Source organism: Aedes aegypti, chromosome 2, assembly GCF_002204515.2.
Source record: "Aedes aegypti strain LVP_AGWG chromosome 2, AaegL5.0 Primary Assembly, whole genome shotgun sequence".
Lineage (NCBI taxonomy): Eukaryota > Metazoa > Arthropoda > Insecta > Diptera > Culicidae > Aedes > Aedes aegypti.
The window spans coordinates 38,005,140-38,029,049 of record NC_035108.1 but is presented as its reverse complement, the minus strand read 5'-3'; the positions used below and the strand labels follow the sequence as shown (position 1 = coordinate 38,029,049).

Here is a 23,910-nt window from a genome sequence, read left to right as displayed (position 1 = left end):
GACTATTTTTAAATTATTGTTGTAGGAACTTTGCTACAGTCGGAATAATATTGACGGTATTTTTAACAACATTGCTAAAGATGTGTTATGGTAGAATTCGTAATGTAAGATTTTACTGAATCCCTGATGAAATTTTTGCATTACTTTGAAAATTTGTTGAGAAATTTATGATGGAATTTCAGATATTAGGAACCATACGTATAATAATTCAATTTTTCAAAACTCCTTTTTTCTTTACATTCTTTAGAGTGTTTTTTTAAGAATGAAAAGATTTTTGTATGAAATTCCTCAAGAAAATGTCAAATCGAAACGATAATTAAGTGAATATTTACAATCATTTTTCTACAGGTGAATGATTACATGATAAATTGAACCTCTTATGAATAAAAAATACATATTTTTTCAAGTAGCACCCAAAGAATATTTTATATAAATATTTTTGGATTCCCCCGAGCTCAGCCAAAAAATATCTAGGAATTCCACCCTGGAATAGCACAAGAATTGAATCCCAGAATATGGATTTTGTCAATAATTGATAAAGCTATTTCTAAAGATGTTTTAAAAAAGATCCGAATTTCTTTATGAATATTACTATCCAGTTATTTTACTCAATATCCTTACGGAAACAAAAGTATTCATGGTGTTTTTCGACAAATTTCCTCTGAAGATTCGAAGGCAAGAGACATTTCAAAAACAATTTTCATGGATGTTTCTTGTATAATCTGCTTCAAGAGTTTCCAGAAATTTTTTGACGCAATTTGTGATGTTTTTTTGGAAATATCTCAGAAGGACTTTGGATGAACTTCGTGAAAGAATTTGTAATAAATTTAATTTCAAAACTATTTGAAGGAATTTACAGAGGATTTTTTGATAGATCTTTCATCGAAATATCTCAGTATAAAATTAGAAATAATTAATATTTTTATGTTTTTAAGTGAATCAAGGAACATTTTCAGGAATTTATTTGTTAATTAAAATTAGACATAAGAGGAATAGTTGTCCTCCAGGTGGAATTCACGTTGAAAGTATGAACAAATCTCACAATATTATTTGACTAATTTCCAAAACACTCGTACCAAAACTTCAGAAGCCACCCTTTGATATTCCCTAAGAAACTTGATTATACTAAAATGTTTAGCATTAGCATTGATAACCGTACAGTTCGTAGTTGCTACCCGTGATTGACAACAATCATCGAAATTGTAAAGGGAATCAACAGATGTAGCTTGGGAGTAGCATACCATCTTCAATGTACATTTTCGAGGCCTCTGAAATTAGCAATGTCAATAACGGCGCCGGCCATGTCATCGCGGAAGGGAAGGAATGTTAGTATGACATCCATTGTTACTAAAGACCGAGTATACCTCTGCATCTTCATGGTTGCCACGGGAAGGAGTTTTGTTAGTGGGAGAGCTTCAAAGCTACATGATCAGGATTCACCTTGGTAAGAGATGCGATTCATGTAACCTCAGTTTAAAAAGCTATCTATCAATGCGTCGACACCTTAAACATCGAACTATTTTAATGAAACATGAATAAGCGCTTATGTCAACACTTAAAGTGACGAACCATTCATAGTTTGTTCAACAAATTTGTACAAATGTGTTATTACAAGCATGGAACGAGCTCACCAGTTGGTAATCCATCCTAAACTAAACAGTTACAATCGCAGCGTCAACACGTACAAGCAGGAAAATAAAATAACTCCGAAGGCGTGCGAATAAAATGCTAACTGAAAAAAAAATCGATTCGAGCGCGCGAAAAAAGAATCGGACAGTTTGGGCCTTCGCAAAGCACTACCCAAGCGATCGAAGCCAGCGTAAAAACACTCCGAGCACGCGAAAAATGAATAGGGAAGTTTGAGCCTTCGCAAAGCACTCACTTTATTATATTAAAAGGTTAAATGGATAATCGAAAAGTAGCTTCAAAAAATTGGTTATCTATTAGCCAAATATTTTTTTGAGTTTTTTAATAATTTAAAACATAAGTTGTCATTGAAATATGTAGTTTTGATTTTAGGCAATATGTTTATTCATTCAAAATTACTTTAAAAACTGAAGCAAAAACAAAGAAAAAAATTAGGGCTTTATTAAAAAAAACTATGAATGATTTTGTTGGAGTCTCTCGGTTGGAGTTCTCTTGCCAGGTTGAAATACCTTTTTTTACCTTGAAAAGATTTGTTATAAATTAGGTTAACACTTCAGTCGTCGCGTCTTTGTATTTTGTACAACAGTGGTGAAAAAGCCTCGCTTATCGTACACAGCATCAGCGTGGTGATTCTGACGGTGAAAAACCGCGCGACGACTGAAGGGTTAACTGAAACCACTTGAAATTCCCGCTACCTATTGTCTACGAAATTCCTTTTGTAATTTTTGCCCATTTTGCAGTTATTTTGTCAGACATTATATGAATTTTAGATATTGTATGGATTTCTGAAGTTAATGCTCATATAGGAAATAATCATCATCGGACATCTCAAGCAGAGCATCCTCCAAAAATATGGGATATCATTATGCAATGAATATGTTGCTTTATGAAAAAAAAACATTTAAAACAGTATATTTTGCATTCTTTAGAAAATACGAATTTTTGGAATCGGATTTCCAGAACCCTTTTTCGTACCATGGTATTTTTGCTGGTTCTAGTGGTAATCAATCAAGCGACATACAAACGGATAACCTTTCGGTTGTCGCGCGATTCACCAAAGTCAGAACTGCCACGCTAGTGCTGTGTACGACAAGCGTTCTGTGGGGTCTGGATGATTCTGGAGGAAACTGTCGTTATCACATGTCACAAGTGTTCCAAAGTAAAATTCTGTCACAACTTCAAACACATTCCCATCAAACACTAGCTCAGTACCTACACAACCAAGCCTACCTCTTTCTCTACCTGCAACTATGTACTTAGTTTTGGTAAAATTAATGGCCAGGCATATCCTCGCTCTCGCCCTCTTCAGAGACACGAAGACCACTGATCTGTGATCGATTCGAATTAGCCAAGGAGCATATGCGACTGTGTGGTGATAATGTCGTTTCTCTGCACGTCAGTTCTCCTAATAGCACCCTCGAGAGCAAAGTTTAACAGTAAATTCAAAAGTGCGTCTAATGTCACACACGAGGTTGCCTAATTAGTTTCGCCGAAAAACCATGTTCAGACATTATCTGCCACAGCTCATTTCTTTTCGCTGAACCGTACGCCGTCTTGAAATCAATAAAAAAAATGGTGAGTTTGCAAGTTATACCCCCGGCATTTATCTAGGACAATTCGCAGGGTAAACATCTGGTCCGTTGTCAAGCGGCTTTCACGAAAACCAGCTTTGTATTCGCCGACGAGGAACTCCTCGAGTGATCTCTGTCTGTTAAACAGGATGCGCGACAACATTTTGTACACCGAATTCAGCAGATTAATTCCTCTGAAATTGGAGCACTTCAGTCTTTGCCCTTGAGATTGAGCGTATGAGTGCATCCAACCAGCAGGTAAGCATTTCTTTGTCCTCCCATACCTTCAGAAGTACTCAGTGGATCGACTGGTAAAGGTACTCACTACCGCCTGGCAAGTTCTACCAAGATCTCGTCCTTCCCAGCAGCCTTACAGTTTTCAGCTCGCTGATAGCCATTTTAAACTCTCCTATGTCACTGATTAATACTTGGAACACTGGATATGCTTAGAAGCTGCTTACTAATGAAAAATCTTAAGAAAATTTTTGAAAATGAAACTTTATTAACACAAGAAGTGACACTTCGTCTGAATTTGCTAGTCTACTGAGCTCACATACACATGCGGGGTGCTGACAACAGTCAGCAATTAACACACGGCAGCACCTGATGGCGCCCAACATTGGGAAGGGAAAGGGAAAGCAAGACCGCGGCGAGCAAAACAAATCGCAGGAATTAGCCGGGGTAATTTCGCTGTCAAAGCTCGCGTCGATTAACATACCGATTGCACAACCGCGATACGTGTACTATTGAGGGAACACATGCATATGCGGTGCGACGCAATCCTAGGGCCCCCCACTCCGCAAGCGAGGATGCTCTTTTTGGGGGGGTAGGTGCTCGCGTTTGGGAGTTTACCCATGGCAAACATACATATTGCGTGTGTCGCGTGCAGATCACGCGAGTGCATCGATGTCATCGTAAATATACTTTCCTACCAACAACAACCGATGCCAACCGTGCGCGCTGCAGGATAACGCAGGATGAAGGGTGTCGATCCTGTCCTAGCAGCCCCAATGCACTGTTGCAGCACTACTGATGTGACCAAACGGGGTGGGGGCAGAGATTGACCGTGTGAAAGATTTGTTTTTAAAACTCGCGTTTTGGACCGCGCTTCGCCGGCAGTCAGTCAGTCAGTTAGTCAGCGCACAGTGGCGGAGCTCCGAAGATAAGTCGGACAAAATCTCAAAAAAAATATCCATAATGGTTGTAAATTTAACATATTGATTAAGGTTTATTATTTATCTCGAAATTTTATAGGAAATAAAAATTGAAGAACTCCTAATACAACTTCAAACTTAAAATTAAATTCCGATGACTCAATTTTTTTCTCTCTTGTTTTGAGAATATGGCTTTTTCTTATTTGAACTAGACTAAACACTCCCTAAGTGGAGTAAGTAGAATAGAGAAAGGACATATTTCGCACTAATATACGACTTTGCGATCTTAAATAGCTTTTTAAAACAAATAATTTGCTTAATATTATTGCTTCTTTGCATCTATACCAGTGCACCTGTACTTATAGTGGAGGGTACTATGAGAATTCAATAAATTCTTGACACAAAACATGCCTCTACTAAACTAACAGTTTTTCTATTATTTTCCTATTAATTCTGATATTTGTACATTTCAATGATGAAAAGTGCTATCATCGGTCGATGAACATTAAGATTGAATATTTTATGATTTTGTCAGCACACCAATGGTACGCTTGCCATATTGGCAACACAAAACAAATAGTTTGATTATTTTGGTATTATATTGTTGAGCTTTTGTCGCCACTGTGCAGCGCTTGGAGCAGGGGGAAAGTGCATCTGGCTCGGGGTGCAGCGCGACACAGCCAGTGTAGGCTCCGCGTAGTTATTTAGTAATCGGTTAGGCTAGGTGCGAGCGAATTGCATTTCAACCCCGCCCTCTTGCTTGTTGTTGGTTCGCCATTCGTTGGCGCGCGCGTTCTCTTTTGGGCGTTTGGTTTGGGCGAATCGGTTCTGCCTCCCTTTTGGCTCGCCGTTGGCTGCAGTTTGGCTTTGGTCGCCGCCACCACAACGTCTGCTCTAGGTAGAGGGAAGGGGCGAGGTTGAATGCACTGCTGCCTGCGATGGATGGGCGGCTCGGTGGCTTGGTGCAGCGTATGTATGCACATCGATTATGGGGAATGCACTTCGCATGTGGGCAGATAAATCTCTAAATTGACCACTTTCAACACGTTGTTTTTCGGTGTAAACGGTTGTCAAACAGTGGCCAGCGAGTGGTAGTTTTTTTTCGATGGGCGCCGCTGGAAGCCAGGATTGCTTTTTATTGACAGTGCAAAGCTAGAAGTTTTTGCATATCTTTGAAAAGACCAGTAAATTCAAAAACAAAATTCGATTTTCATTTTATCACGAAGTTGTTGATTTCGTTTTTGGCAACAAGTTCAAAATTTTAATTTGCTAAAATTGGAACCAATTTTCCATTCCATTTTGCATCAATTGGCTATAAGATTATCATTCAGATGTTCAGACTTTGGAACACTACTACACTTCGAATCAGATTTCTGTAGGGTAGCACTATGTAAATTATCTCTGAATTGTGAATGTATTTGCCTGTAGTTTTAATTTCAAATGATATTTTATATACGTTTAAATACTTGTAATTCTTCAATTAGGGTACAATACTCGCAAAAAGATCTTATTCGAAAAACCCTTTATAGAAACTATTTCTATGATTTCTATGATCACCAGTTCAGATTTTGGATGTGGTAGAGGATTACTATGTAATATTTCAAATAAAATCGCAGTCAACAAAAATTTTCTGGAATTTGCGAAGAAAACCCGGGAGGAATCTCAAAACACTGCTCGAAAAATTCACACTATGTTATATTACGGTTTTTATTTGGATTAAATCAAGCTTCGTGTGAATGTTATAAATACTTTAATGTTTACATGTACACAACGAATATGTGTCAAATATGTAAATTGAAGTTGAAATTGTGATAGAAACTACATGCCTCGATGGGAATCGAAATCACGACTCCCTATTCGCTAGGTGGGACCTTCAACCTACAAGCTGCGGAGCCCCTTCAGAGACCCCAATACCGGACCCCAAAAGGCGGACGGAATTCGATTACCCCAAAGCACATGATATCATTATTTTATTAAATCTCCTTCAGATGTATGAAATGTACATTTAACACATACATTGTCATATACATGTAGACATAGGCTTACCAGATGGTATCCTTTGGGAGGACATGCCCTTTTTTTTCATTATACGTCCTCCCGTCTTGCTTTGGACTGCAAATGTCCTCCTTTTTCAAAGTGAGCCTACCCAAGTAACCACAAGCATTAAGGTATTACCGTATTTTAACTTTAATTCAAAGAGTGCAATGCTTCATTGATTCTATTCTGCAATATGCGTGCAATAATGCATTAATTCCATTTTATAAATGCAACGTAGCATTGCTTTATTGTAGCAATGAAATGTGCATTATTGGGTGATATACGGATATACCACTTAATGCTTCATTGAATCATCTTACTCAACATGCCTGAACCAGCAGATTATGAAAATCGAATGTACTTCGGATTTTTCCCGCTAGAGAACAGTATTTGGTCTATTATTTCATAATCGGAAGGTTTTAAAATATTATATCGGTGATTTTTTTCCATACGTTTTGTATTGGCTGAAATTTGTAAGAGAACGGAATTTTGATGAATTGTAGTATGAAAAATAGCTTATAAGCGATAAAAAATCAAAATTTCACCGATCAAATACTGATCTATAGCGGGAAAATATCTGAGGTATATTGGATTTTCATAATCTGCTGGTTTAAACATAGCGTGCTCAATGCTACATCGCAATAAAAACTGCAAGACTCCAATAATGTATTCATCGTCAATCCTTCCCTCACTCGGGTAAATAGACTATAGAAATACATACATTAACCTCATGACAATTCGCCACAAGAAATCGGGTTGAAATTCGTAGATTTGTCTTATGAGAACAGAATTTGAAAACAAAAATATATTGCGACAACCTGGAATTGAACCATAAACCTTATATTTTGAATTGGCTACTTCTCTGAGTATCCCAGAACCTATTACGAAACCACTGTGTTAGATAACTAAGTGAATATCTCACAAATTCTGTACGAAATTCTGAAAAAAAATGATGTGTCGCATGATATGGTTACATCCAATGAAATGTATGACCACTTTTTCGAGAATCTTGGAACCTGTTACGGAATCAATAGGTTGCCTTAGCTAACTGAAGGCATCTCTCATGAATTATGATGCAATTTTGAAAACGTTGATAGGTCACATGATATAGTTCTATCAAATATTGACAATATTGCCATACTCAGGTAGCAACGTCTTGGATCAATTAGTTATAAAATTGTGCAAATTTTGGGTCACCGAAAACATAAATTGGCCACTACTCCGGATGCCCTGGGAACCGTTCAATGACCTCCGAAATTGGCCCCTTGGCCACTTGGTAATCAGTAGTGCCCTGAACAACTAACCAGTTGATAAGATACTATTTTCAATGCATTTTAGACCAAATACTATGTTTCACAATTCACAACAAATGCATTTTGCTCTTACAAATACTCTTGCAAAAATGGCCAAGCCTTGGTCTGTTTGGCACCGGTTCTGAGCGGCCAATTCCAACCAAACCAAGATTTTTAGCTATATTCACCAAATATAAGCCTTGACAATAATTTTCAGTACAAAAACATTTATATCTGATGAAAAAACGGCTGCGAAATTCGTAGGTCAAATTCGGGTTTTATGACCCAAACATCTTAAACGTAACTTTTAATGTCCAGCTCTTCAGAATTGTCCTACAAAACTAGTTCAAACGTGAAACTCTTATTTTCCACGGAAGATTTTAAGTCACCATATTTCATAACAATAGAAAGTAACAAACAAAAGTTGTGACGCTTTGAAAGTGCGTTTCGGGTAATATTGACCCGAACACCGTAGGAAGATTAATTGAGAGAGCTAAAATTCAGGGTGATGGCATTAGGATTATGCTGATCATAATGAATTCAATCAAATAATCGCCTCATATGAAAAAGGCCGAACGATCACACTCATATTTATACTTTTTTATAGGTGTCGCAAGGACGTGGCCGGAATAGCTCTCAATTTAGTGAAAAATGTTAATGTCCTCCTTTTTCAATGCCAGTCACTGATAATGTACTCCTTTCTAAAATTTGTATTTGGTAAGCCTATGTAAACATCAAAATTATCGGTTTCATATGTCGTCATTTATGATAAATATCATAATTGTTGTAACTAGAGATGGGCACAAGAATCGGAGCTGTTCGAAAGATCCGGATCACTCAAAAGTGTTCCGTGGCTCTTTTTTTTGCGAGAGTCGATTCATTTGATCTGCACGGATCAGCCAAAAAGTGACCCGGAAAAAGAACGAACCGATTCTTTTCCCCTATAAGCCATTTTACGAGACGTTCGAATGACGTTTTCTGGCGGGCCGCTCATTGTTGTTGTTCAAAAAACTAGCATGATTTCTGAATGGCGCTGGAGACATTTTGGTTGCCGATGACTTCCCCGTCTCTTTCAGCGCATGTTTCTACCCGGTTTACATGTATTACAGGTAACGTAGATGAAAAATATCTTCCCCGCCTACTGATTTAAATTTTACATGCGAACATTAAAAACTTTGTTGCATTGCCACCAGCGCCATTGTTGAATATGCTCCTTCCAAATGTGGCGCTAGAAGAAACGTAAATAAATCGGCCCGCCAGAAACTTTCAAAGCTGGTAAACAAACGGAAACCATATGATTTGAAACGTCTCATAAAATGGCTTATTCTCCTTCTTTCGTTCCTCGGCCTTACTTTGCGGCCTTGCATTGCGCGCCACGGCACACATGCAAACACAGTTTGCTGCAGCTCCGCACTCTCTGCATACACAGTCAAGCAACTAATTTGCTCCGCTCACTTGCATACAGGCAGACAACGTCGCCAACCTCCTAGATTTGTCTATTCCAGATTTTCGAGGCTCCTTTTTTCAAAAATGTGGAAGATCCAGATACATTTTTTTTTTGGTGAATTTTTTAAGGTTCTCCATGTACAAACATACAAGATACAGACTTTTCCGATACAGACCGACGTGAGACTGAGAGAAAAAGCACAGGCAAAGCACCTTTTGGTTACAGCAGCCAGTGGTGAAAAATAGTGAACAAAGCCTGTTCATGCGTTACAGAAAAATACCATTGCAACGGTGATTCCTTTTGTGCGATTGTGTTCTTGTTTTCTTTGCTCACGATCGCCCGAACACAAACAGTTTAGAGAGCATCGCAGCATTTCATTTTGACAAGCACTCACGCATCTGATTTCCTGTTATATTTCTACGATGAACTCATACATCGATTAATTTTCTCAATACTTTTGTACATTAACTATCAAATACAATCATAATCCATCGAGTTTTTTACAAAAATAATCAATGTACGGAAGAAAAACGACTGCGAACAAACTTTACTCATCCCGCAATCAAACTCTTTTTACATTTGTTTTGTTCTGGTTCTCCAATGCAAAAATCTGTATGTAAATCGGTCGCTGTTGGTTCGTGAGCATGTGAGCGTGGCTCCTGCTTAACTTTGGTTCATTTTGCATAAACGACATGATGCTTTCCACCACCCCCGGTAGGGGAAATCGACCGAGTATCTCATGAGTTTCTGGGTAAGAATGTGTAGAGAATAAGAGAGCGAAAGGTACGACGCATGTCGCGCAACAGGGAATGAATCGCTCTTTTTCCGTAGTTGTATCGAGCAAACATTAATTCATTAATATAACTAGCAGTTTTGACATTCAATTTTAATAATGCATATAATAAGTAATTTGAGCTCTATTTGACTTGAAAGACGTCCATCCCAAAAACTCAAGATGAATCCATAACCCATATTGGTGCCAAAATGAGGGGATTGCACCCTGGTAAATGCAAAGCAAGCCTACAACGGAGTTTAAATCTCTTTATTTTATAGGATGCTTATTGTGAGCTATGAAATTGATGATTTTGTGTATTTGCACTATTTTCTAAACATGTGTCTGAAAATTTCACGTTTCGTAATGAGAATAAATTTGGAGAATTAACAGGAACATGCCCATTGATGACCGTAAAATTCGTAGTTGTTACTCCGTTATTGACCAGAATAATCAAAACTGCTCAAGGAACCAACAAACGGAACTTGAGACTTGCTTACTTTCTTCAGTGTATAATGGCGCCGGCCACGTCCTCATCGATCATCGGGGAAGGAAAGGAATGTTAGTGTGACATCCATTGGTACTAAAGACCGAGTATACCTCTGCATCTTCATGGTTGTCACGAGAAGGAGTTTTTAGTAGTGGAAAGGATTCAGAAGCTACACAATCTGTATTCACTTCGGTAAGTGATGCGATTCGTGCAATCTCAATTTAAAAAGTAATCTTATAGCCTTTTGGTGAACAAATTTAGATAATTGATGATAAACTCAACGGCTTCCAAATGTCAAATACCTCACTACTAGAATTTCATGGTTCCGAACATTTCACACCACCCTGTAAATGATGACACCCATAAAACGCATCAAGTGAAAGTAGGTGACAAAAAACCCCTGCAGCTATGGTCAATCAGGTCGCAAATCTGTTTCGGCTGTCCCCTATACTTCCGCACGCGAAAACCAGCGTAACATGTGCGAAAAAAACGACGATACGCATTTCCCATTGCATTTTTATTGAATTGCATCGAATTGATGTAAACGGCGTCCAACAGGTGGCGTCAACTCGGCATCCAGCAAGGGCAATGTGGAATGCGTCCTCCCGTTCGTCGTTATTCCATTCCCCCTCTCCCCGGTGCGTGTCGATTGCATTTCCGGTGCATAAAATATGTGCGGCTTTTGGACGGGAGTTTTGTCGTTCCGCTTTTTTGGTGCGGGGACTTTTTACAGAAGGATTGCATACTTGACTTATGGGATTTTCATGATTAAACTAGGTGTCGCTCAAATGAATTGGGGATCATAGTCATTTGACCCCTCTGGAACAAAATAAAAATCAGAGGGGGTTGTGTACAAGACACGACCGCATGACGTTGACTACGCCAAGTGATTTTCTGCATTTAAATTTTAGTCGATTGGCAAACTTGCAGCCTTCTTTTAGTTCAAACTCTAACATAAGATCGTGACGGTCGCAACATTTTAGATATTAAATTGACACCCAGTATATTGCCGTAAGACGTAGTTAACGTCAAAAGAAGAATGAATGAGCAAAGAAGTAGAAATCGGTCTGCTTTTATAGTGCGCTTCCCAACCCACATGTTTGGACGTGTTTGGTTGCGTAATAAAGGGGTCGACATTTTCCCAATTTTCGACAGTCTATCGTCAAAAATCAAAAGTTTTCTCCATTTGAGTAAAATGTTGTATGAGTTTCCGACCGATTGGTGAGAATATATTGAAAATTTATCGATGAATGGCTGAGTTATTAGTATTCAAAATCTTACATAATTTCGTAACGGTCGCAACCTTTTAGATTTTTAATTGACACCCAGTATATTGCCGTAAGACGTAGTTAACGTCAAAAAAATCAACCTAATTTCTACCGAAGCTATTACAGATTAACCATCCTTTGGCTGGAGATTTCTATTATAGATATAGAATGAAGAGGCCTTCCTTAGCCAAGCGGTTAGAGTCCGCGGCTACAAAGCAAAGCCATGCTGAAGGTGTCTGGATTCGATTCCCGGTCGGTCCAGGATCTTTTCGCAATGAAAATTCCCTTGACTTTTCTGGGCATAGAGTATAATCGTAACTGCCATACGATATACAAATGCGAAAATGGTAACTTTGGCATAAAAAGCTCTTAGTTAATAACTGTGGAAGTGCTCATTGAACATCAAGTTAAGAAGCAGGCTCTGTCCCACTGAGAACGTATTGCCAAGAAGAAAAAGAAGTGATGGGATTAAAAAATTAAAATAAAAAAGCTTATAATAATTGTTGGAAAGTAATTCTTAAAAAAAAAAGAGTCGAAAACTATTAGTCGTAAACTACTCTTGTTCGTCAGTTTTAGAGTGTTGAGGTATCCTACAGTCGGCCAAAATCACCCTGTTTGCCAACTGCCTACAATGACGTAGTGGCTTTTGTAGCTGTTGTATTCGTATAAGAGCTGCGTTTGATTGTATCCCTATAGTTTTCAATTTGTATCTCAATTGTCATAATAAAACAAGTAATAATGTAATTACATATGAATAAAAATACTTAGGGGCATAATGAACATACTGGGCGAAATGGACACCCCCTCAATATCTGAGAATATAATATGCATACTTCATTGAAAGTTAATACACTGCATGAAATCTATATTCCATTTGAAATGTTAGACTGTATAAAAGCTTATTTTTTGCTTCAATTGCCCTTCAAAATTTTACTTAAAGTTTTTCTCAGTTTCAAATTGGCATATAAGCAAGGCCGTGGAAGAATCTAATTTTTGAGCAAAGTAGCAAACCCAGAAAGGTTCTTTTTAGCTACTATGATTGAGGGAGAGCCCTTTTACATATCGGAACGATTGACTGACATTGAATATATTAAAATCACTAAATTTCATGCAAGTGTTCATTTCGCCCCGATACCTTTTTTCCAGCCTTGTTTTCGACCCAATATTCTATCTTGCTTTTTTGACATATGATATGCTTTTTATCACAATGAATGAATGTAGCATTTTATGGTCTTAAACCGAACATTTGCTTAACGTGTCCATTATACCCCTAATCCCCCTACATTTAACTAATTGCTCATAGATTCTACAGACATACCAGGTTCCATAATCACGACAATCCGCTAACAAAATTTTCTCTCTACTTCACCTTACAGGCACGACACTATTGAAGGAAGCTGCCTGTACGCCACCCACCACCTATGGTAACTAACTTTCCGTTTTCTTACACCTGCCACAGTTTCCCATCTCCCAAAAAACACTTCCCCAAAAACTCAAGCACCATCATCGTAAACTTTGTAAAAACGTGCCAAAGTTCAATCGAGAATGAAATTATGGTCGCCGACGTCGGCGTCGTCGTCTTCGTCGTAAAGTAATTCAATAATCAAAAATGAATATTCTAAATATTGAATGCACCGGTAGTACCCTGGGCCACGTGATCGAGAAGAACCGCTCCTAAAAGGTTCCACACTCAACCCTGCACCTGCTCCGACCGACTCTCAATAAACTTGAACAACTTAATTAAAGTTTTTCTTTTCGCTCAAACCTGGAAGCTACAACACACACGTTGGGTTGTGCGATTCAGCGATTTTCCCACTACAGTGGAACAAAACAACATGTGTAGAAGTTTACACATTTACTTTTAGTTACAGCTGTGCGCTTTCCCTACTCTACCCATTCACGGGTAACCCCCTGACCTGACCTACCTTTTTAGAGACTCATTCGCCAAACAATCGATTTTCTTCGATTTGATCTGCCTCCACCCCGCACCTGCGATCCCCGAGGGAGCATTACTTTTTCATAATTTCATTTACAACATGCACAAATTGCACTTTTGCATGAGCCTTGGAAATTCGAATTGCAATCGCATCCCGAACCGGTGGATCGTGATTTCACGTATGTGGAATTAAAAAAGAAAAACTTAGTGCACACAGTATGGGTTTTTAGAGGTATAGCACTCCAGCTAGCAGGTACAATTTGAAAGTTTTCCGATTGTTGCCAACCGTGCTGTACCTTATCTTTTTAATTGTATGTGGTTGTGTGCGGGGTGCACAAATGTGCATGCATTATTTGGACTCGCGAGGTGCAGTTTCCGTTCGAATAGTGTGTCTTAAAAGGACGTTCTAATTCTTCCTTCTGGTAAAAATGGATTTAACGGTTTCACGAGGACTGAGGACTCTGAAATTAGTAATGTCAATAACAGTGCCGGCCATGTCCTTAGGGTCATCGGTGAGGGGAGGAAATGTTAGTGTGACATCCATTGTTACTACAGACCGAGTGTACCTCTGCATCTTCATGGTTGTTACGGGAAGGAGTTTTGTTAGTGGGAGGGCTTAAAAGCTACATGATCAGGATTCACCTTTGTAAGTAATGCGATTCATTTGACCTCAGTTTAAAAAGTTATCTATCAATGCGTCGACATCTTATACATCGAACTATTCAAAGGTTTGAATTTAGAAATTTTTTAAACATGAATAAGCGTTTATGTCATCAATCTATGTGTCGAACCATCCATATTTTGTACAACAAATACATAAAAAAATACATGGCATGGTAGAAATGCGTTATTACAAGCATGAAACGAGCTCACCAGTTGATAATCCACCCTCGACTGAACATTCACAATCTCAGCGTCAACACGCTTAAGCAAGGATACAAAATCACACCGATGGCGCGCAAACGAAGTGCTAACGGAAATTGCTCCGAGCGCGCGAAAATGGATCAGACAGCTTGAGCCTTTGCATAGCACTACCCAAGCGAACAAAGTCACCGATAAAACACTCCGAGCGCGCAAAAAATGAAACGGACAGCTTGGACCTTCGCAGAGTACTAACGCTATCTGTAGCACAAAGTGTCAAAATTTTGATTATTATTAAAGTGTAGCACGGTTACAAATCGTATGGCGAGCTTCACTTTGATTCGGATTCCGGACAATTGACGAAGAATCATGGGCGAAGCCAGGATTACCATCAGCGATCTCAAAAACATATTTATGAATTGCATAAGCATCGATTGGTAAAAGTCCTATTGATCGGCAGTCAAGCCACGAGATATACGGAGTTCATAAAGTTCATCTAAGAATTCCCAAATATAGATTTCCCATGAATTTCTCATAGGAATGGCACCCAAAATTTTCCAAGCATCTTGCAAGTATGAATTCCTCCAAAGAATCAAAAGAAATTCCCCCGGAAATTGTCCACGGATTCAGGTAGAGATTTTTGCAGGATTTGTTTTTCACTTTAGATAATTTGTAGTTAGCGTAGTTACGGTAATTTTTCACTTTATATAATTTGTAGTGTTCAAGAAGCTTTTCTAGAAACTTCGCAAGGTAATTTATCGAATTTAAAATAGAAGGCATGAGTTCATAAGTTCCATATCAACATTTATTTAAAGATTCCTCCGTAAACTAGTCTGATGATTTTTTTTTTCTGAATTCCACCTAGTTTTTTTAAGAGTTCAATCTTATTTTACCAAGATGGCTTCAAGTAATTCCTCTTGAACTCATACAGGAATTAATTTCGAAACCCCTCTACAAATTGATTCAAGGATTTTGTCAATGTATTCTAAGAATCGATTCAAGACTTCCTAAGGAACTTTTTAAAATTTCTCTTAACTTTTTTCTTGGGATATACTAAAAGCATTTCCTAAAACATTACTTTGGGTAATTTTGCTGAGGCTCTGCCAAAAGTTTTCCATGAATTCTATAAATAATCTTTCATCGAATTCTTCCCTGAGGAATTTTTCAAAATTTCTTCCGCAGATATCTTTGAGAAAAACTTTTTTTAGATCACCAATATTCTTACACATATTTATCATACAGTGATACCTCCATGAGTCGATGTTTCATGACTCGATATCGACTCATGGAACCATACTGGAAACAAAATTTCATGGTTACTATGATGGTCCCTTGAAACAGGTTTCCAAAGGATTGCTGTTCCATGGCTCGATATTTCCATGAGTCGAGGTCCCTTCAATATCGACTCATGGAGGTTTCACTGTACAACAATTTTTTCACGAACTTTCTAAGAAACTTCTCTAAAATAGTGAGGATTCCTCAGGAGCTTTTCTTAAAACTATGCAAAAATTTTTTTAAAGAATTCCTCATAGATATATATCCAGATTTTTTCTAAGAATATCCCTTGCAGAAACTTGTTGAATCAAAAAAGCAATATTCTGAAAAATATACCATGAATTGCAGAGGATGTTTTGATGTTCTAAGAAATAAATAATAAGATGAACCTGAAAAATCTCTGAAACAATTTTTAACAACTAAGGCAATGCATTAATTGAAGATGCTCCTGGTAGAATTCCTGATCAAAACTTTGAAAAATTCTAGGAGTAGTTCCTGCAGGAATTTTTCGATAATCTTTTATGGTTTAATTGCTCAGAAAGATAACGAAAATAGTTTGGTGTAAATTCTGAACAAAAAAATCCAAGACACATAGTGGAAGTTCTGGAAGCAAAGATGTCTTCTCTTTCAAAAAAAAGTGTTCTTGGAGAAGTTCTCAGAGGTATTCCTCAACACATTTTTGAGTCTGAAGTTGATTTTCATCAAGAACATATTAAAAATTGAAGAATTGGGGCTTCTCTATGAATCCTCGAAGGAGTTCATGAAGTTATTCATAAATCCCAAGTAATTTCTTTAGGAATATTTTTTATTTACTAAGGAATAAAAGGAAAAAATACTAAAATGATTCCTAAAAATATTTACTTCCTAAAGCGGAATTCTTCAAATCAAATTTTGGGCGAATTATTAAAAGAATCCCCATAAACTTCCCTGTAAGCTCTTTGTTAGAGCTCTTGGAACAATTCTTGAAGCCTTGTGCTTTGACGGAAGTTCTGATAGCACTACAAAGATACTTTCCCAAACAAAAACCTTTTTTTTTTTCTTTATTAAAGAGACTTTCGGCCCACAAAAACCTTGAGTTATTGCCGAAGACTCATTGAAACAATTCGAAGTATTCCAAGAAACTGTTTCTGGAATGAGCCTTGGAGTGGTTATGTATAAAATCTTTGAAGAATCAAAAGATAAACATGTAGGAACATCTGAGCAAGAATACCTTAAGAATATGTGAAGCTATCTCATATCCATTTTTTTGACATATTATTTGATGAACTCCTGGAAGAATTTGTTTAAAGATAACTTGGCTGATCTTTTTGAATTCCGAAAAATATTGATGACGGATTACACTCAAGATATGTTGAATGCTGTCGATAGAATCGTCAGGTGATATCTTGAGCAGAAGTTTAATAGTTTTATGAAGTCAAAAAATTCTTCAAGGAGTCAATCAGAACGCAATCATGAATGCTGAACGCAACGTCTAATAAATTCAAACATAGGCTCAATTTTTTTTTCGATTGGTCAGGGAGGGGCAAGGCAAGGCCAAATTCTCTAAACGATTTCTGGAAAGATCTTTGACAGCCATATTTAAAGCAGGACTCTTAGATGTATTTCTCATTATTTAATTGGTACCGGTTTTAGAGATGTAAATGCTGAAAACAATATTTGGGTAGCAAAATTAAAACAATATATAATCGTAGCAAACTTGTTGATTTTATTTTTTTTATTTCGCCGACCAGGGGGGACAGTGGTCCAGCAACTGACCCCCCCATCGTTGACTACGCCCATGCGAGGAATGTTAGAATGTTAGAATCATTCATTAAACTCCCCGTTCGTTACAAAATTTTCAAAACTAGTTACGTATTATAAATTTTTATGGATATGGAATATGCTTACAAAAACAAACCTGGAAGGAATTTGAATCAATCGATTTTTCAGATTTGTCTGCATAAGCTAAACAGCAGAGTTTAGACTTCTTTTCAAACTGTTCTTTTGATATTATTCAATACAATGATGTATTTTAATTCATGGGGATCACGGGATAGTTTGTAGCACACTTTTTTTTTTGTTCAAGTAGTACGCTTTGGCATTTTCTTTTGTGTATTTTTCGTAGCTCAGAAATCAAAATGATTTTATTTGCAGCTTTAACCTTGACTCATAACATGCATATAAGAAAAGTATTTTATGGCTTTTGAATTTTTTTTCTATTTTTGAAAATTGTTAGAAAAATTGTTTTCCTATATAACCTACAAATGCCTGGGTTCATTCAACGTGTAATATAAAAAAAATGAACCTTTTATATTTTTCTACGATTAACCTATCACAGAAAAAGTGCTTGGTGGTATTAAAATAATGTTAAACCAGTTTTTCCGTTAATTACATGGAAAATAAAATATATTACCAAAAAAATTGAAAAAAATAATATTTTTAAAAGTATTTACATTATATCACGTGAAAACTTACATTTTTATTATTGCCAAAAATCAGTAACCAGAAGAGGCTTCAAGAAAAAATGAAAAAGGATAGGGATGTTCAAAAATGAAAATTTAAAATCCAGTAACCTAAATTCACAAATTCGTGAATAAAAATAAATCATTGCCCAAAACGTGTTTAGAACAATTTTAGATAACGAAAAATTATATTTAGTTTGAAAGTAAAAGTTTGAGTATTAGAGGGTTACATATGTATAGGATAGTGGCTATAAAGAGACTCTTGCACTCTACGGGCTTAGACTTGTCAAGATAAGCTGAGCAGAGTTAAATATCCTTTTCTGAACATGCATGTTTTACTTGAAATATAGCTTGAGCTAGAGCAGTGTTTCCCAAACTTTTTTGGCTTTCGCCCCCTTGAGGTCAGCATATTTTGGAATCGCCCCCCTGATATAAACTTTACATTTTAGTTTTAAAAAACGGCTATACTGTATTGAGATTATGATCAATATTGTACCAAATTTTGACCAAGTATCAATGTTACAGATGGAGTATTTTATATGTGATGAAAATGTAAAACATTTTCGATTTTTATGCATATGATCGGTTTGAAACAGACAAAACTAGGGGACATTTTGGCTTTGTCAAGTACTCGATCAATTCTGATCTTTTTGAAGATACTTCGAAATGGGTAAGTTTAAATATTATAAGAAATAATTCAAGTATCTTGTTATTATGAATGCTTAGAGTACGTTTTCTAGAAATCACTAAGAAACACTTAGTCCGGTCTATGTCAAAAGCAATCCCCGACTTGCATATCCATAGAAGAGTTGTGGAATAAGTATCATACTAAAATAACTTTTCAGTATCAGCAAATCTATCTATTCAATTCATTTTCTATCATCAAGGAAGCTTTCCAACATATCTCTTGCGACAATCGATAGTTATTTAAATGATCAATTGGTTAGTGACTTTTAATTGCAAATTATCTTGCGTTCATTACTGTTTTCTAAATCAGTTTTCACTCAACGACGCCCATCGATATACTTTTGGTCGACTTCCTGCTTTACAAATCTTCTAAATATTTGTTAATGCTATATTTTAAATAACCTGTTTATTCTGAAATTGTTGATATAAATTTCAGATTTTTTCATATATGTTTGACGATTCTTAAAACTCTTTTTCATCCTTTCCAAAACATGAAAGATATATACGAAAAGCCAGAAAACCACTTCTTTTCCACTACAACATAACGACAAAATTGTGTGTGAAAAACCGCGACCTAATCCTAAAATTTCTCTTGGTTAGAGGTGTAGCAAAAGAGAGAAGTGGAATTAATAATTCTTAAAATGTATAAGCGTATAAACATCCATTGGAATGAGGTCTTCTACAAATACTTAGTCGTTGCTTTCAATTTTTCACAAACTAGTACTTTCGCCCCCTTTCTGGATTATTCGCCCCCCAAATTTTCGCCCCCCTGGGCTTGAAAATCGCCCCCAGGGGGGCGAATTCGCCCACTTTGAGTATCACTGAGCTAGAGCTTGATTGGCCGTCCGTATTTGCTACTCCAGTATCGCAAGAACAGTTTCGCTTACACAAAGAATCAACCAGATTACTGCTTGGGTCTAAGAGACACTCTCATCAGTGTTGGTGATCTTCTATTTTAAGACAACAATGGCATCTGCCACAACAGAATGCAGACCAAGTAGGCCGGATATACCCCTGCATCTATGCCAGTTCATGCGGGAAGATGTAGGGGTAAGTTAGTTATCTTTGACAGAAAGGCTTGCTTTTGGATAGCAAACTGCCTATGTATCAGACGTAATGAAAGGCGTGCTATAACGATGGAAGCATGGAAATATAGGGAATCGGTTTGTTCTCCGTCTCTGGTTCTGGTGATTTCTATGAACGAATTTTAGATTAAAAGTGAAAGAAAGTGATAGACACACTACAAAATACGAGGAAAGGTACGGGCTTGGGATTGAACCAATGACCTTCTGCTTATGAAACATAAGCGGTAGCCATTAGACATCCAACCAGGGCTTTTCACGTTTTGTTTGAAGCATAGAGGATAGAAGACAACATAAAACATTTGTAGAAGTATAAGAACTGTATTTGATATGAGTGCCTCTATTTTAAGACCTTTCAACGAAATGCATAAATATATTTTATATATTTTATATAGAGCAGCTGTTTCCATATCGTGCTCCGCGGAGCACTTGGTGCCCCGCGAAGACTTAGCAGGTGCTCCGTGACAGTTTTGAAAATTTTACCAAGGTTTTGAAATATCTCAATTTTTGTTTTAACATGGATTAGTAACTCATTGGTTGTGACAAATCGATCGAATTTTCAGTTAAGACCTCTGTTTTGAGCTCTAGATTTTTGTTCTTGAATATTTAGATGTGGTTTACACCATATGAAGTTTTAGACGTTATAGTAGATGACGAAACACAGTTTATACGAATCTCATATACACGGTGTCAAAGTCTCAATCAATATAAAACTTTCTTGCACCTCGGATATTTTTTCGAAAATGTTCAGCATATGAGCTAAGATTATTTTTATTGTAACACATTTTGTATGGTACAGTTTTGACTGAAAAAATAAGGTTTTCTTGAATTTAGTATGGAAAACACTCCTTAAAGCTGAAGAAATCCTATTTTCCTCGACAGAATATTTTGAAACATTCAGGGTGTAAATGTTTTGTCGGGATACTTATCTTCGTTGAAAAATAATCTGAGGTATATGCAACTTCGATAATAATAGAAATTTCGACACCATAATACAACTTTAGAAATATTTCAATAGATTTAGCAAAAGTAGTATTGAGTATTTCCATGAGTGTTGAACATGTGATCAATCCGAAAGAAATATTTTACTAGATAAACTCAACTCAACCAAAGATGGTTAAAAGGAAAAAGATGATCGACTCTTTATTTTGCCATAAGTTTTGCAGACGACACGCTATTCAAGTAACACTACTGCCATCTGTTGTGTGAAAAGCGCGTAAACATTATTTTCGACTAAATTAAAATCATCGTGCAATTACAAAACGATAATGAATCAAAACAAACACGCTTTAAAAAAATTACACAGGAATGAGTACAACTCACATCAAATCAGGCTCTTCTGGACCAACACAAAATTGGTGGAATTTTTACACATACTAAAAAAATATTCCTGTGCTGTTTTTTTTCTTCTTTTCTTGCATTTTATGGCATTTCTAAATGATTGGCAATATCGAACATCCCCGATTGAGCTGTGTAGCTTTTCTTAAGCGTGAATGTCACAAACGAACACATCAACATCTGGTGGTCACTAGGAGAACGTTACATATTAGTTAGCTTTTGACTCACCAGAGCGGCGCTATTCGTGTCTCCTAGAAAAGACAGGAGTGGGTTATCTTTTTCCTTCTAATCATCTTTGACTCAACTCAACAACAACTCCGTTGTTCAAACTAAAAGCAAAAGTCGGAATATTTCCTGTTTTAAACCAATTCTCTTGTTTTCAAGCCACTAATATTGAAATATTTTATGAAAATCCAAATATAAATTTTTGTTTGGATGCCATTTTGTCACAGTTTGAGCCTGAAATAAAAGAGCAATATTGAATTTTTAACTAACCAAATCTCTTCAGATATGTATTAAAGTACTTTCTTGTGAACTACCTATTTTACCGAAAAACTCCGTGAATCTATATTTTATCGACAGAACCCGTGAAAACAAACGCATTCACTGTCATTCTGTAGAAAACTAACAAGCAATCCTTTTCACTGAACTTATGTAAGGCCACTTGTTAGCCGCTCTGGCAGGAATAAGCTTCTTTTGTTTCGGGTTTTGCACACCACTAATAAGTCTGCTTACTGATTACATGGTCAGGTCTGGAGTTCATTCCTGTTCGTAACGCTTTCGAGTTTTTTATGCTTTTGTTCAATGATTTTACAATATTTCACCGGTTGTATTTCACAGTAATCCGTATTATTTTTCTAAGTGTGTAAATCTTACCTGAAATGTTCGAAATGTTAAAAATAAATCCGAATTTCAAACGGAGTGGTGATGAAGAACAGGTGCTCCGCGCAACATTTTAGTTTCAAAAAGTGCTCCGCGAGTTGAAAAAGCTGAAACCCCCTGAGTGAAAAAAATACATATCTAGAACTAAGTTCTTTGTTGGATGTATGTTCAGACTAAGATCCATATGTCAGAATAAAATATTGAATTTCTGTTGAAAACTGTTTGTTGCTGTAGTCTGTAATATTCAGATATTATTAATGTTTCGAGGGTAGTGGACAAAATTAGACACTATTTGCGTTCTACACGTAGTATAGACTAAGGTGGGGCAACAATTAATTTTGAGAATTTCTAGCCTTTTTTAGCTACACAGCAAAAATTTGTGAACATTAAGCAGCACGCAATTTGGACATGGACGGAAAATTATATCAGGCATTTGAAAATTACAAGCGTTAGCCAACAGCTGAAGCAAATAAGACCATCTGTCATCCAATCAGGGCCCTTCCAGTTCCTTTCAGTTCCTTCCTTTCAGTTAAATCCGCTAGAAATTTACATGAATCTGCTACAAAAGAAACCCAGCCACGCTCAACAATCATGCGACCGAGGGAACGCTTCACATTGTTGACTGCTCCTTCAATCACTTCTCGATGAAACCGCCAACCGTCGAAGCAATTCTGTGATACCGTCAAGCTACCATTCACCGTGCATTTAAGAAAAATTTACACTTCGAAAAATTATATAAGTTTTCCAAATAATTTGAAGTGTATTAGAATACCACTACGTAGCGTGCAATTATATAATACTTCAGGGAAAAATAAAAAACTAGTGATGCATAACAAAAAAATACTCAAAAATTATGTTTGAAAATATCATGTTAAGGTCGCCTCGTACCGTTCCATGTCATCATTTACCGTGCACACTAGTGCACCATTCACCGTGCGTATAGTTTTCGTCATGATTTAATTTTGTATCTTAAAGAAATGTTGTTGATGGGGCAACTATGTTGCTAGTAGTGTGCGCACCCATTTTTGAGAGTATTTAAATCTTCATTTACAATAAAAACCATAATATGTTTAAAAATTGGCTAAATAATTATTTTTTCATCAATATCGGTATAGGAGGTTTGACTGTATTGTCCAAACCATTCCATATTCACTCAAAAAGTCGTTTAATGACGAAATAACAATAAATCTAATATTACCGAATAATTTCATGCCTTTTACACTAATGCACGGTAACAGGAATCATATTTATTGAAAAGGATCCATTCACCGTGCATTTGGGTTTTGACTTGAACACAATAAAAAAAATCTAATTTGCATAGAATCTAATTGCTCATACGATGAAATACATCTTACTAATGCACAGTTAAAATTTGTTGAAATTTTTAAAAATTTCATACTCCATCGTTAAAATGAAAAATGTGAATTTTCGGCGTTTCTACTAAGAGTGTTGAAAAATTTCTTTATCAAACAGAATTCACATGATTTTGACAACATAAACTAGGTTTTTCAAAATGCATTGCGACAAAAACTATTTCATTTCATCAGTTTTATCTTATTTTGCTGACAGAAGAATAATTTGTAAAAATTGTATGAATATTCTGTAGGAATTTGTATATGTGCACGGTGAATGGAGGCCGCACGGTGACTGGTGACTGAACGGTACACTTATTTTACGCAGAACCTGTTCAACTTTCGCCAGCTACTTACAAAATTAGTGAGACGGCGGCG

At 36.7% G+C, this 23,910-nt stretch overlaps 1 protein-coding gene across 4 annotated transcripts in view; it reads left to right on the top strand.

Annotated features, from left to right (window-relative positions):
- The window catches only part of LOC5579992 (protein bric-a-brac 1), a 505,109-nt gene that overhangs the window by 457,803 nt on the left and 23,396 nt on the right, over nt 1-23,910 (top strand). For 2 of the 4 annotated variants that reach the window (XM_021840591.1, XM_021840592.1), the window contains exon 3: nt 13,055-13,102. The exons of the other annotated variants lie outside the window; for them this stretch is intronic. In XM_021840591.1, coding sequence (XP_021696283.1) covers nt 13,055-13,102 — 48 coding nt within the window. The remainder of the gene's footprint in view (nt 1-13,054; nt 13,103-23,910) is intronic. 4 annotated transcript variants of the gene reach the window in all.